General features: G+C 45.0%; 1 protein-coding gene across 1 annotated transcript in view; it reads left to right on the forward strand.

Annotated features, from left to right (window-relative positions):
- The window catches only part of shank1 (SH3 and multiple ankyrin repeat domains 1), a 122,735-nt gene that overhangs the window by 37,466 nt on the left and 69,594 nt on the right, over positions 1 to 15,675 (forward strand). The window contains exon 2 of the mRNA XM_066641938.1: positions 8,276 to 8,806. Within this exon, the coding sequence (XP_066498035.1) occupies positions 8,327 to 8,806 (480 nt within the window). The 5' untranslated portion in view covers positions 8,276 to 8,326. The remainder of the gene's footprint in view (positions 1 to 8,275; positions 8,807 to 15,675) is intronic.

Consider the following 15,675-nt stretch of genomic DNA (forward strand, 5'->3'; position numbering starts at 1 on the left):
TCCATGAAGCATCCCCAGGCCATACATATGGTGTTACGTAATTATTAGATTGAACATGTCAGGGGGGCTCCTTGGAAGTGGGTCATTGGCATCATCCCCCTCCTTCTCATCATCATCATCATCATCATCATTACTTTCCTCAGCATGCCTCGTGCTCAGGGAGAGACTTGCTCCAGTTATTCAGGACAGATATTCTCTGTAGAAGTGGGTATGTAGAGGCGGTGGTCCAAGCCCCACCCACTTTTATCACTGACCCACTGAAGTGACTGAGCATATGTACGTCCATTATTCAAAACTTATGAATAAGTAAACCTCGGGCAGGAATAAATATGAGCTCATTGACTGTGTGTGATGCATTCAGGTGGCTGCCTGTATGTGTGTGTGTGTGTGTGTGTGTGTGTGTGTGTGTGAGAGAGAGCACACCTAAACTAATGATATGCTAATGATATGCTAATTATTACAGAGAACACACTTCTGCATATTTTAACACACAGCTATCATTTATTTATTGCAGAAAAGTAAACATAATGTGGCCTGGGTGTACTTTACAGACTGCCACCACCAGACCTCAACATCACTGAATGTGTTGGGGAGTAACTCGGGTCGTGAGAATCAGAAAATGCAACCAACTTCTCAGACTGAATCTTCGAGGGGTAGCTGACTCTCATAAAAAGAAGGGAACTGTAAAGAGGTGAAGGGTGGACCCAGGGTACGTGGAAAACTCTGTGTTTCTGAAATGTTGGCTTATGTGTGATTTGCTGTGAAATTTGTGCCTTTAACAACTTCTTGTGGGGCAGTGGATGAAAGTAATGTGTTTGGGTCACTAGTGTGTGAAGTGAGTTATGACACAGACATCACACGCAAGTCCCTCATGGAGTGACACACACAAACATACACTCTTCACACATTTATGTATGCCTTTAGCCACTGGGTGTGTACTCGAGTGTGTGTGTGTGTGTGTATGTGTGTGTGTGTGTGTGTGTGTGTGTGTGTGTGTGGGTGTGGGTGTGTTTGAGAGAGAGAAATCGGACGCTCCAGTTTTGTGGTGTAAAAGTGGGGCGGTCTGTTCCTTGGAAGTTTCCCAGTGAAATGTCCTGGGGACCGAGACACTGAAAATATCCATCTATATACGCACTTTGTCCTACATAAAAGTGAGGGTGAGAGAGAGAGAGAGAGAGAGAGAGAGAGAGAGAGAGAGAGAGAGAGAGGGCAGAACACCTCTGTGTGTGTGTGTGTGTGTGTGTGTGTGTGTGTGTGTGTGAGAGAGACAGAGATGTGAACATATTAATGGAATTGTGTAAAGTGATGGTGAATGGAACCAGACGTCTGAATAGTTTTAGTGCCTTGACCAGACACTGGTGGAGGGGTACTTGCAGGTTGTGAGAAGGCAAAATAGTCCACAAAGAATACTTGCAATCCCATCATCATCCCACAACATTAATGTGGGGAAATGGAGCCCACCAACCCACACACTGTGAAACAAGACCCCCCCCCCCCCCCCCCCCCCCCCCCAGTCAGTTTTCTGTGATCTGCCTAAGTTAGAAAACACGGGATAAAACGAGCCGTTCTGATTTTGCTCCGCCTCTGATGTCAGGTTCCGAGACTTTATAAAAAGGCCCCCTTGTCTGAGCCTGTCCAATCACAGTGCTGACCTGCGCTTATGCCAGAGTGCAAAGACGAGGTTAAACGCAGCAAAACAGACACAACGAGCGCGGAGAAATAAGAGCACTGAGTAAAAATGAAAATGGAGAAGAAAGAGAACCAAGAGAACAACATGGCTAAAAACCAGAGCTTCTGCTCCTCGCTCCTCACTGCTGTGCGCTCGGGGTCGGGGTGAACAGTAAGCGGCTCATTATAATTTAAAGGAACAGGTGCTGAAAGGGAGCGTTCTGACCCAGAACTTTGTGCACTTGTGGAAAAGAGGAAAGGCTCCTTTTAGATCAAGCTCAGTTCTGTGCAGATTTGAAGGTGACGGGGCAGAACTTGGCTCACATCATGACTCTAGCTGGAACTAAACAGTGTGACACTTGGAGAATGTGAGAGATATTTCCCTAAAGATCCCACAGCTGGGAACATCAGAATGATGAAGAGAGATACAGAGTGACTCAGTGATTGGATTATAAATGAGAGAGAGAGTTATCTCCATCTCACAGTCTCTCCATCTCCACCTCCTCACTGTCCACAGAGGACTTCCATTGCAGGCTTCGCCTCTTCCAGAGCGGTCATCGCTAACGTTTTCCCTGTGTTTTATTGTTTCCTTCATGTCTCTTTAATACATCTGTGTTGTTTTTTGTACCGAAAGGCTCCGGTTCCTTTGTGACATCACAAAACTTGTTTGTTAAGAATGGGCTGTTGGGGGAGCCGTTCAGGGTTTGTATCGGTGACACTGGGTCCACATTGAAGGAAGGTTTTGTGTAGGTCATTTTTACTAAAATAAATCACGTCTTTAGTGTTTTTTTATTTGTTGAAGGCCCCTGTTTTAAGCCTCGCTTCTTAAACCCAAACCCAGAGCTAATCTTTTTAGTTTCAGCCTCAGCTGCCTCTTAATTTCCATCTGTTCACATTTAACATCAACACATTCTGACATTTAGACACACACACACACACACACACACAAACCATGAATGAACACACACACACTCTCTCTCTCACCTCCTTCCCAAAGGACACCTGAGTCCATCTCCCTAATCAGCTGTACTGTTTATATACATCTCTCTCTTTCTCTCTCTCTCTCTCTCCAAATCACTCTTTCTCTCTCAAACTCTCACTCTCTTTCTCTCTCTCTCTCACTCTCCCTCTCTCACACACTCATTCACTTTCTCTCTCACACTCTCACTCTCTCTCTCTCTCTCTCTCTCTCTCTCTCTCTCTCTCTCTCACACACACACACTCTCGTTCACTTTCTCTCTCTCTCTCTCTCTCTCTCTCTCTCTCTCATTACAGGTCCCTACAGAAGTAAAAAGACTTCACTCGTGAATGTGTCTTTCTGAGCGAGTGTGGTTCTGTTTCAGCAGTTGCGTCATGTTGTAGTCAGTGTGTTTTGGGTATGTGTTCAGTCTGTGACTCCGCTGGGAGGTGCAGAGGCCGTGCTGCCATCCGGACGCAGTGATGGACAATGTAGGAGAGTACATCTCTATCGTTCCTAACAAACTGTGGCCTCTCTGTGTGCAGTGTAACAGTGACAGAGCTGAATCAGGGAGGAGGGGTCGTCTGGGAGGACTTTCCAACAATGTTCACACACACACACAGAGCAGCTATAACTTTGTGTATGTTCAGCACCCCTCGGAGGACCACCACAGATCGTCAGGGTGGAGGATGAGTTGTGAGATGAGTGTGAGAAGTTGGAAATATTTAAACAGAGAATATATGTAGGCCACTGTGCCTCTTCTAAGCCCAGGGTTAGAGCTGGACGTGCGTAGGTTTGCTGCCTATTTCTATTTTCTCCCATTTTTTCTTCACCCACAAACACGGATGACGTTTGTATGAACAGTAAAAAAGAAACGCTAAAGTGAGAATCAAACAAAATATGAGCATGAAACAAACACCAGGCTCACTGGACATACTTTAAAAAATCACTTCAGTGTATGGGCATGAGCCCACCAACCCACACACTGTGAAACAAGATCAGTATTCTGTGCGCTGCCTAAGTCAGAAAACACAGGATAAAACGAGCCGTTCTGATTATGCTCCACTTCGGACGTCAATTGCAGAGACTTAAGAATCACCCTGCCCCCTCATCTGAGTCTGTCCAATCACAGCACTGGACTCGTGTTTATGTGAGAGAACAAAGATGAGGTTAAACGCAGCAAAACAGACACAATGAGCACTAAGAAATAAGAGCACTGAGTAAAAACGGAAAAGAAAGAGAACCGAGTGAAAACGGCTAAAAACCAGAGCCTCTGCTCCTCACTGCTGTGGGGCTCGGGGTCGGGGTGAACAGTGAGCGGCTCATTATCATTTAAAGGAACAGGTTCTGAAAGCAGGCGTTCTGAACAGGGCTGTTTACAGAGGGGGAGAACACTGCTGGGGGCTAGTGGGGTTTGGACCAAAGCAGGCCACAGACGTTTTATTAAGAACCTGAATTGCGTTCCACTGTGAAGAAAGACAGGATTATATCCCCTTTAAAGCATCCAAGAATATGTTCCATTATCACTACCTACCGTGTTTCCCCGAAAGTAAGACAGTGTCTTACATTCTTTTTACCCCCGAAAGTCCCACTATGTCTTACTTTCGGGGTATGTCTTATATTGATAAAAAATGTCGATTTTTGTTTTAACCATAAAATTAACATTTATTAACAACCTGAACAGTATGGTATTCACCATAAAACAGTTTTATAAAAGCAAGTGCCAAGAATGTCTTGTTACAACCGTATCATGACGATATTTCCATGTATAACATGTAAAACAATGAAAAACGGTAAGAACAAACAGTTTGAATATGTTATACTGGAAGATAAAACAGATTTATTCCATGACAACCGTGGCCATGCCAATCAGAGCGGCCACCAGCGGCTGCACATGAGGGCACTGAGGCTGCGTGTTGGACCACGGACAACATTACTGCTGCTCCCGCGGCCTCCACATCCCTCCGCTCATTCCGCTCCAGATCCGTCCGCATCCCGCATTTAATGCAGCAAAAGGTACCAGTACTATGGCTTATATTTTTCCAACGTACAGTTTACTATGTCTTACTTTCGGGGTACGTCTTACATTAGCCGACCCCCCTAAAACCCACACTGCGTCTTAATATCGGGGGTGTCTTACTATCGGGGAAATACGGTAGCTAGTCTGGGTTCAGTGAGTACTGAGACGATATAAACAGTGTTCCTCTGTCACTGCTGGAAAAGCTGGAACGCTTATGCTGCAACATAAGGTGTGAAATCCATACAGTGAGAGGTGATGGTACATACTGCAGTGGATCCTGTAGAGCCTTAGATGTACTATATGTAGGTGCAAAGTTTGTAGACACCTATTAAAATTAGTAATTTCAACTACTTTTAAGGTGGACCAGTTGTAGGCACAGACAAGCACTTCATGCCTCATGCCAAGCGTGGGCTAGAGAGGTATAAAGAACAGTGGAACTGTGTTCTCTGGAGAAACGGAGCTCCATCCAATATGTCTGAGGTGAGTTGAAGTGACTTCTGTGATCATGAACAAACCATCAGTACCTGCCTCCCAAATTCTATATTTTATTTCAGTATAAATGCTGGGGAAGCGAATCGCTGCTATCCAAAGATAAATATATGTCTCCAAAATAGAAACTTTACAGGTGAAGGTAGAAATCTCCTTAACTTTCAATGGAAGTCAATGGAAAAATAAAAGTATTCAAAGTCATTTTAGAGCATTTCTATTGGTCATTCATCATGAAAGCTGCTGTGTTCAAATGATGTAGTAAACTAAAAGCCCACAAACACAGAGATACATGTTTTTCATTGGACAGCAATTAAACTTTCACAAACCATAGGCTGTACATTAAAGGAGCACTATGTAATATTTTCACCCTAAAATTACAGCTTCAAAATCATAGTGAGAATAGAGCCTAGGAGAATAGAGCCTCTGTTGTTGTTGCTCTGGGCTCAGCACTGCAGAAATTGCACTATGTAACTTTTGGAGGAGAGTAGGAAATACCTCCTCTCACCTCAACCCCATTGGTTTCTGTACAGTGCTGTAAAAATGAACACCACTAGGGGGGGCTCCAGAAGCAAACACCAGATTTTACCTAGTGTTACTTTAAAGAGTTGATGATGATGATGATGACTTTGTGTGTCACCCCACAATATAAATCATTAAGGTTCATTGTGAAGACCGGTTTTAGGGTTAGGTTTGGGATTAGGGTTAGATTTAAGATTAAGAACAGAGTTAGTGTTGAGCTCAAGATAGTTGTGCTTGTGGGAAATTTAAAGTTAAGTCTCCACAAAATTAATGTAAGGCTATGTAATGTCCCCACAGTTCACAGACACTAGATGGTGTGTTTGTGTGTGTGTGTGTGTGTGTGGACTCTAGAGCCCAGCAGTGAAGTGCCAGTGTAACATCATTAAAGCACACACTCCTCCATGAGCTGTGCTCCAAACATGAAGAGCTCACTCCACACTGAGAGCTGTTCTACCAAGTGAACTATAGTCTCACCCCATTACCTCTGGCTTACAGTTTCACAGGGTGTGACTTTCAAGTAGGGCACTTAAGAAGGGAGGCGTGATCTGCGTGTGTGTGTGTGTGTTTGTGTGTGTGCGTGTGTGTGTGTGTGTGTGTGTGTGTGTGTTTAAGGCTACATATACATATAAGTGAACACAACATTTTGGATCTTAATGAAACTTCTGTGCCCTACTTTGGTCAAAACACCACAAGGATCAAACCCCACAGCAGTCTAATGGCCGGTTTCAGCACCTGTTCCTTAAAACGATAATGAGCCGCTGTTCACACCTAAGAACGCAGTATGATGACGCAACAGGTAGTGTCACTGGGGTAGTTGGTTCAAACCCTGCCTTGGGTCTTTGAGGAGTGTGATGTGCTCTCCCTGTGTCTTTGTGGGTTTCCCCCGAGTGCTCCAGTTTCCTCCAACAAGTGCTAAGTGGCTTAGCTGCAGAATGTGTGTCCTGCTTTACAGTGAAAGCTATGTTGACATTGGGGAGATGTGAGTTTTTTTGTTTGGGGATAATTTGTATTTAGAATGATAATGCTATATAAGAATCAGACTAGCATTAACCAGCATTAACCAGCTTAAATTTTAAGCTACTTGTTATTATTTGTTCAGTAAGCCTTAAACAACTGTTTGTAATAGTAAAAACTATTGGCTAACTATGTAGCCTAGCTCACTAAAGATAAACAGCACTGAATCCCCATAATTCTGCAAGATAGGAACCACATTGTTATCCACAAAGTACTAAATTAACTAAATCTACATAGCTAAAGATCTTCAAAAGAATCTAGCATTAGCAGGGCAAGCTAGCAAGTCTTTCCTGCTACCTTTCAATTCAAAACAACAGCTTAAGCTATGAATTCTCTGGACTTTGCTACATGATCTCTAAATTATTTCCAGGTGTAGAGCACATTGCGCCTGTCTTTCATTTTTCAAATAAAACAATAGTTGCTACAAACAGACTAGCTACATGGCCAAAAGTTTGTGGACACTTCTCTGTCCGACACTTCTTCTGAAATGAAGTGTATGACAAGGGGGTTTACTCCCCTGTTTGCTTCAGTAACTACTCTTCTGGGAGGGATTGTAGACTAGACCCTGGAACACTGCTGTTAGGATTTGATTGCATTTAGCTATAAGAACGTTAGTGAGGTCAGGTGCTGATTTAGATTAGATCAGTTTAGAGAACACAACCCAATGCAGTCGGCTAGCGAAACGTAGCATTGCGCACAGTTACCTTAGACTCATATGCAGCTGCTCCAGAGTGTCCCCTTTCATTTCTTGCTTTTCTGTAGAGATTAAACCCACAGTGTGTGCCCTGGTTCTTAACGGATGATTAAGGCCTGATAGTGTTTCTCTTCAGAATGTGCCGTGTTGTTGCTGTAATGGTTTTTTTTGCGTTTGCTAATTTTGCTTTAGCCTAATGTGACTCTGGGTAATGGAGCATTCCTGTGTGTTCACGGTTAGTGGCTTCATTAGTCGGACGGTGGACAGATGTTTTGGTTCTGGAACCAAACTCCTGGCTCTGGAGTGTTCTGTGTTACAGTGTAATGCGAATGGTGTGTGAAATCAGACTAAATCTGCCCTGTGTGACATTACTGCCAGAGTCCTGAGTGTGTTTCTGCACATTTTACACTCACACTTACACCGCGTCTGTCTCACATCACACACAGGACAAGTGCAATAACCCTGTCAGCATGCCTGCTGCTTGGAGGTGTGTAATACATTAGAGTTGTATTACTATTTTGCATTGAGGAGTGAATTGTGTTCCTTATTTAACGTTTAATCCCATGAAAAATTTTCTCAGGCATAGATTTTTACTGATAAGTAATTTCAGTTCTCTCTCTCTCTGTTTCTGTGTTCGTTTTCTCCTCTCTCTATCTTCTCTCCATCTCTCTCTCTCTCTTGCTCAATCTCTCTTTCTCTGTCCTTTCTCTCCTCTCTATATATTCTCTCCATCACTCTCTGTCTCGCTGTCTGTCTGTCTCTTTCTCTCCTCTCTATATATTCTCTCCATCACTCTCTGTCTCGCTGTCTGTCTGTCTCTTTCTCTGTCTCGCTGTCTGTCTCGCTCAATCTCTCGCTCTGTCTCACTGTCTCTGTCTCTCTATCTTGCTGTCTCTCTCTCTCTTGTCCTCAGTGTGTCTCCAGGGATGATGCCATTGCCGTTGGTGCCACCCTCCCTGTCGCCATGACGATGCCACTCAGCCCCCTCTCCAGTGACGAGGAGCAACAGAGAATGCTGGGAAACAGTCAGCACCTTTACCCAGGGGCGGAGGAGGAGGAGGAGGACGAGGAGGAAGAGGAGGAGTTGGATGAGGAGTATCAGGATGATGAAGGGCAGGAGGAGGAGAACGGGGAGCTGGACGGAGAGGAGGATGAGGAGGATGAGGAGGAGATGAGGAGGGGAGGGCGGATGGGAGGCAGGGACGAGGGGCACAGGCAGAAAAGCCTCATGACCGGACGCCCGGCAGCTGAGCGTCCAATGAGAGGCGGGAACCCAGGACACGCGGCCAATCCCTACTCATCCAACCCAGGCCCCGCCCACCAGACCTCAGCCAATCAGCAGCCGCAGAAGAGGCTCCGCGAGAGGAGCTCCAGCTCCGCCCCCGACGACACACACATCGCCATGATGGTGTTTCGCATCGGAATCCCGGACATCAAACAGACAGTGAGTCTCACACACACAAACACACACCCGTGTACATATATACACACAACTGCAGAAACCCAAACAAACCCCTACAGACTACATACACACACACACCCTGAGTGATCAACAATCTCACACACATACACAACTACACTCATATTTCCATGTACCTACAATCACCCATACTTATACAAACACATACACCTACGTCTAGCGCTGGAACAGTGGAACTCTGTTCTCTGGAGTGATGACGCTCCAGCCTGGGACCTTTGGGAGGAGTTGGACATTTGTCCTGAAAAATGAATCACTTGGACCGACATTTTTAATTGAATTGGAGAATAATTAAATGAGTCATGGTCACCGTTTTGTCCAGTTTTGTTCAGACTACAGTCAAAAAGTGCCCCCCTATCATCATCATTATTCCTTTAACTACTTTACTGTACAGATTTACCAGTAGGACCCACTCTGGGGTCATTTCAGCCACTAGAGTCTAATCACTCCCATCTCCACACACACTCTCACACACACCCTCACAGCAGGAGTCAGTCAGAGCTTGAGTCACAATAGGAGCTGCAGAGTGAAAAGGATTTCTCGCTGTGAAAGCTCTTTCCTCGAGAGTTCAGCTGCGGCAGCATCAAGCCCTGGCCCTGAGGCCATTCTGCTGCCCGCCAGCCGGCAGTCTGCAAGGACACTGCCCCCGAGGAGAATCGGAGGCGGCTGCAGATGTGAAGATAAAGTGAGTCTATTTCTGCTGAAGCTGAGCGAGTTCTGGCCTGTGCCATCAGTGCAGGAGCTAACCCAGACGCCGTGGTCAGAGGAGAGAGACAAGTGAAGTCAGAGATGGACACATTTCGCTGTGGAACAGCTGCACCTTTAATAAAGGAAAAGTCTAGGGGTCCAGGGCCCTGAACTGGATAAGCGGTTACAGATAATAAATGAATGAATGAAAGTCTAGGGGTCCAGGGTTCGAGCCTCGTCTGGGGTCTCTGCCTGTGTATGTGACTGGGTGAGTGTGTGAAACTGTCCAGGGTTGTGTGTGTGTTGTGTGACTGGGTGAGTGTGTGAAACTGTCTACAGGTGTGTGTGAGTGAATGAGTGTGTGAATAAATGGGTGAGATGGTGAAACTGTCCACAAGTGTGCGTGATTGTAAGAGTGTGTGAATCACTTAGTGAGTGTGTGAAACTGTCCATGAGTGTGTGAAAGAATGAGTGGGTATGTCAAAGTGTCCATAAGTGTGTGTGTGAGTGAATGAGCGTGTGAAGGAGACTGAGAATTAGAGGGAGAGAGACTGAAGTCTGAGACAGAACCAAGGACATCGAGTCAAGGTTTTCACTCTAAGTGAGCACTCACTGCTGTCTGCACTGACCTTACAGAGACCCTCACTGACCACTGACTTCTGGAAGACCAACTTTGAACTGAGACCAGAGCAGAGCAGCAGGCTGTGTTAACACGGCGGGACAAGTTGGATCTGTGTCCAGATCAGATCTGTGTGATCAGACTGTGGCTACATTGGTTGCTATAGTAACAATGCAGGCCATTGTCCGAATGATGTAATCGAATGTGATTGGTCGAAATGACTGCTCAAAGTTTAGTGTTGAAGCCAGTCCCATTTCTTGTGTACTTTTGTGGTTCAGACTGAAGAGGATCTATCTCGATCAATCAGATACACAGTAACATCAACCGGAATATCAGACGGAACATCATCTGGAATATCAACCGGATTATGAACTGGAACATAGACCGGAACATAATCCGGAATATCAAACGAAACATTATCTGGAATATCAACCGGAACATCAACTGGAACATCATCCGGAATATCAACCGGAACGTTAACTGGAACATAATCCGGAATATCAAACGGAACATTATCTGGAATATCAATTGCAACATCAGCCGAAATGTAAGCCGGAATATCAACCGGAACATCATCCGGAATATCAACCGGAACATCAACTGGAACATCATTCGGAATATCAACCGGAACATCAACTGTAACATCATCCGGAATATCAACCGGAACATCATCTGGAATATTAACCGGAACATCATCTGGAATATCAACTGGAACATCAGCTGGCACATAAGCCGGAATATCAACCGGAACATCAGCCGGAGCATCATCTGAAATATCAACCAGAACATCATCTGGAATATCAACTGGAACATCAGACGGAATTCATCAATCGGAAAACATCAGCCGGAGCATTATCTGGAATAATGCCCGTCTGGACAAGGACTTACCAGTCTGATATTTAGAACTAAGCAAGGGTGGTCTGTTTTTTAAAGCAAAGTACCATCACATCCCTTCAAAGCATCCTCAACACACTTGGAGGAGAACACTCAGTTCATATTTTCAGTATTTATCCTCGTTCCTGTCTTCTTCTGGTTTTTTTCTTACCGTCTATCTCTCACGCTTTCTCTCTCTTTCCCTACTTTTCTCCTTCAATTTCTCTCTCTCTCTTTCAGTTCATTTCCGCCTCCTCTCTCTCTCTGTTTCTTTTTCTTTCTCACACAGTTTTTCTCTCTCTTTCACAACCCTGTCATCTAACAGACCATCAGTGCCGTATCGGCCCCCTCCTTCTCCTGGGCACAGTCCCAAACCTGCCAAAATATCTCTCTCTCTCTCTCTCTCTCTCTCTCTCTGTCACACACACACACACACACACACACACACACACACGGTTCTGGTTTGATGACTCAGATCAAACATGTCCAGTGTTCACATTTGTGTGATTAAAGCCCTGTGTGTAAAGATACACAAGCCATTCTTTTGTGTTATTAACATAAGCATTAGCCAGTCTCCAGGCTCCACATTTCCCTTTAAAGGGAATTTAAACCTGGATGTACTGGATGAACAGTATTAACCTGTGTGTGCTGTATTAGTTCTTAGACTACTTTCTTGAACTCAGATAAGATTTCAGTAGCAGAGTAAGTGAGGGCTGTAACACACATGCCAACTGTCACTAGAGTGAACTTCTTCAGATACAGTAGAGTAAGCTGCTTCCCTTCAGGAGCAGGCCAGAATAATCAATGCACAATCCATCTGAGTGCTTTAATTCAGAGAGGGGTTCCATTGCTCCAGTCACTGTGGATTAGCTTTGTCTGTTTTATTCCTGCAGCGGGAGTTTCTTTTGTGCTAGCTAGCCCTGTAGTGTACTCTTCCCCATACTCTGTGTGTGTGTGTGTGTGTACCATGTATAAATCACCAAAACTTGTGTGGACCAAAACTTGTTTATAAACTCATATTTTGGGTAATTTTCTGTGGTCACCACAAAGTATGCTGCTAAATTTTAAGGTTCAGAAATGTAAAGTGTGTATTGGAGTAGGGTCAGGTTAGTGTTAGCATTAGCATTAGGCTAACAATACTTGTAAATAAGGCAAGAGGCAAGGGGATAGTCTCAAAATGAATGGAAGTGTATGAAATAACCACACAATACATCAAACTCTCTCTCTCTCTCTCTCTCTCTCTCTCTCTCTGTGTGTGTGTGTGTGTGTGTGTGTGGGTGTGTGTGGAGATCTTATCCAAGCATCTTTCACATTCTGATTAGCAAAGCTCTGCAGAATCCACTTCCCCAGACACAGCCTCCGAACAGAAGAAGAGACGCAGATAAAAAAACAAGGACACGCACTGGAGATTTTTCTCCAGTCAATACACACTCTTCTGTCCTTTTTACTGACCTTATACAAACCCTCAGTGACCACCACATCTAGAACAGCACGTCCTGAAGAAGACAAACGTGAGAATCATTGATTAGGATATCTCTGTACAGGACTGAGGTGGTCCAGAAATGATTCACCTTAATTCGTCTTTTAAATCTCAAAAGTAAAGCCTTGCATGGTGTTACATGTGCACTAAGGTAACCATGCTCAATGCAAAGTGTGGTATTGGAGCTGGGGAGAAGGGGAACTGTTGTTTCAGGAGTGATGGAGCTCCATACAGTGCCTTTAGCATTGTGCATGTGCCTGGGAGCTGTTGGCAGTTGTGTGCCTTGCTCTAGTGCATTCAGCCGTGGATGTTAAGGGAGAAGATAGTGCCGTTTCTTCACTTCCCCCCATCTCCAATTTCCTGCCAGTCGCAGGGATCAAACCAGAGACCCAATCCTGCTTTAATCTCACAAGTTAGAAGAAACCATCCAAACTCATTAATGCTCTCGAGGCTGCCATCAAATTCTCAGAGCAAACATCTAGCGTACTTCTTTCCAGGAGCGCAGGAGCTGTTACAGTTTGCAGCGTGTAGGATCCTCTCCACTGTGTGAAAGTGCTTTGGGGTTAATATGTGGCTTTCTCCAGGCCTATTATATTATGATTAACCCTAAGGCTTATTATTCAATAACTGCTATGAAAAATCAAGCCCAGCGGAGGAGCTTATCTTCAGTGGGGCATTAGAAAAGGCCATCGCAAGCTCCCTGCATTAAAGATATTAAAGAGGAGAGCATGGCAAGAGACACATACAGCTATTTTCATTTATATCTCCACAGTCAACAGAATGACCCTCAGACAAAGCTGGTGGAAAAGACGACGGCACACACACTCCACTACGTTCATTAGCTTTTATATACTGATATAGTCTGTTATACACAACTGTGGGGGTGGGTAATCTCACAATAATTAACACCAAAATTATAGTAACTCCTCCTGAATTATAATTCATTCATTGTCTGTAACCCTTATACAGTTCGGGGAGGCGGTGTGTCCAGAGCCTAACAGGAATCACTGGGCGCAAGATGGGAACACACCCTGGAGGGGGCACCAGTCCTTCACAAGGCGACACACACTCACACCTACAGACACTTTTGAGTCTCCGATCCACCTACCAACGTGTGTTTTTAGAGCATGGGAGGAAACCGGAGCACCCGGAGGAAACCCACATGGACACAGGGAGAACACACCACACTCCTCACAGACAGTCACCAGTGGGACTCATAAAATGTCATATATGACACAACCTATATCTCCTGCTCAGATTATTATAACTCACGAATATCAACCCATATCAGAATGGAAATTAAACATTCACTGGTAAATGATGCTAATTAAATGGACAAAACAATTCCAGTGTGATTAATAAAAAATATTTACACAATAAATTTTATTTAAAGCAACACTAGGTATGATTTCACTATTTTTGGGCCTGGGCTCCCCCTACAGGTGAGTTTAATTAACTTTTACCACACTGTCCTGACCCTGACATCAACAGGAGGAGGAATGCCAGGGGGAGAGGGTGGTTTCCTAACCTTCTCCAAACATTATATATAGAATTTTCTGCACTGCCGAGTCCAGCATAGCAACAACAGTGGCTCTGGTTTCCCTGTTTCAGCTCGGAGGAGCATCGCAATGATTTTGAAGCAGTAATTTGAAGGTTAAAATACTACCTAGTGGCCCTTTAATATGTTAAAGGTAAGGTATGGAGAGCAACAGATGGACTACAGTGTGTAATTGTAGAACTACAATGTGCTCCTGTGTGGTCAGTGGAGCTGAGTGGACCAGTGCGGGTTGTTCAGAATGGCCCCCAGTGCCTCAGAGAGTAAAGGGTTAAACACAGGAGAACCAGCCCACTGTGAAATAATGCCGTTATTACTAGGTGTTATTTGGCGGCAGCAAGAATATTACAGCCAGCAGTCTGGCACCATCACACTCTCCTCTGAGAACACACACACACACACACACGCACGCACAGCACTCAGCATCCAGCCTCGGACCGACTGTACACTGACAAGCTCAACACCATCCACATCTGGATCCAGATATACACCCACTAGAAACTTTACTACAGCACCCTTTCTACTGACACGCACTGGCCACTTTATCAGAAACACCCCCTTCTACTGACACGCACTGGCCACTTTATCAGAAACACCCCCTTCTACTGACACTCACTGGCCACTTTATCAGAAACACCCCCTTCTACTGACACGCACTGGCCACTTTATCAGAAACACCCCCTTCTACTGACACGCACTGGCCACTTTATCAGAAACACCCCCTTCTACTGACACTCACTGGCCACTTTATCAGAAACACCCCCTTCTACTGACACGCACTGGCCACTTTATCAGAAACACCCCCTTCTACTGACACTCACTGGCCACTTTATCAGAAACACCCCCTTCTACTGACACGCACTGGCCACTTTATCAGAAACACCCCCTTCTACTGACACTCACTGGCCACTTTATCAGAAACACCCCCTTCTACTGACACTCACTGGCCACTTTATCAGAAACACACCTTCTACTGACACTGACTGGCCACTTTATCAGAAACACCCCCTTCTACTGACACACACTGGCCACTTTATCAGAAACACCCCCTTCTACTGACACTCTCTGGCCACTTTATCAGAAACACCCCCTTCTACTGACACGCACTGGCCACTTTATCAGAAACACCCCCTTCTACTGACACTCACTGGCCACTTTATCAGAAACACCCCCTTCTACTGACACGCACTGGCCACTTTATCAGAAACACCCCCTTCTACTGACACTCACTGGCCACTTTATCAGAAACACCCCCTTCTACTGACACTCACTGGCCACTTTATCAGAAACACACCTTCTACTGACACTGACTGGCCACTTTATCAGAAACACCCCCTTCTACTGACACGCACTGGCCACTTTATCAGAAACACCCCCTTCTACTGACACTCACTGGCCACTTTATCAGAAACACCCCCTTCTACTGACACTCACTGGCCACTTTATCAGAAACACCCACAGACAAAAGGACTAAAGACGAGAGAGATGAGGGAAAAAGAGAAGATTAACAAGAGTACTAATGGAGTAAAAGTGGAGAAAACGAGAACAGAGGAGAAACAGAATGGAGAAAAATGGCTAAAAACCAGTGCTTATACTCCTCGCTGCTCACTGCTGTGTGCTCG

Source organism: Hoplias malabaricus, chromosome 13 (genome assembly GCF_029633855.1).
Source record: "Hoplias malabaricus isolate fHopMal1 chromosome 13, fHopMal1.hap1, whole genome shotgun sequence".
Taxonomy (NCBI): Eukaryota; Metazoa; Chordata; class Actinopteri; order Characiformes; family Erythrinidae; genus Hoplias; species Hoplias malabaricus.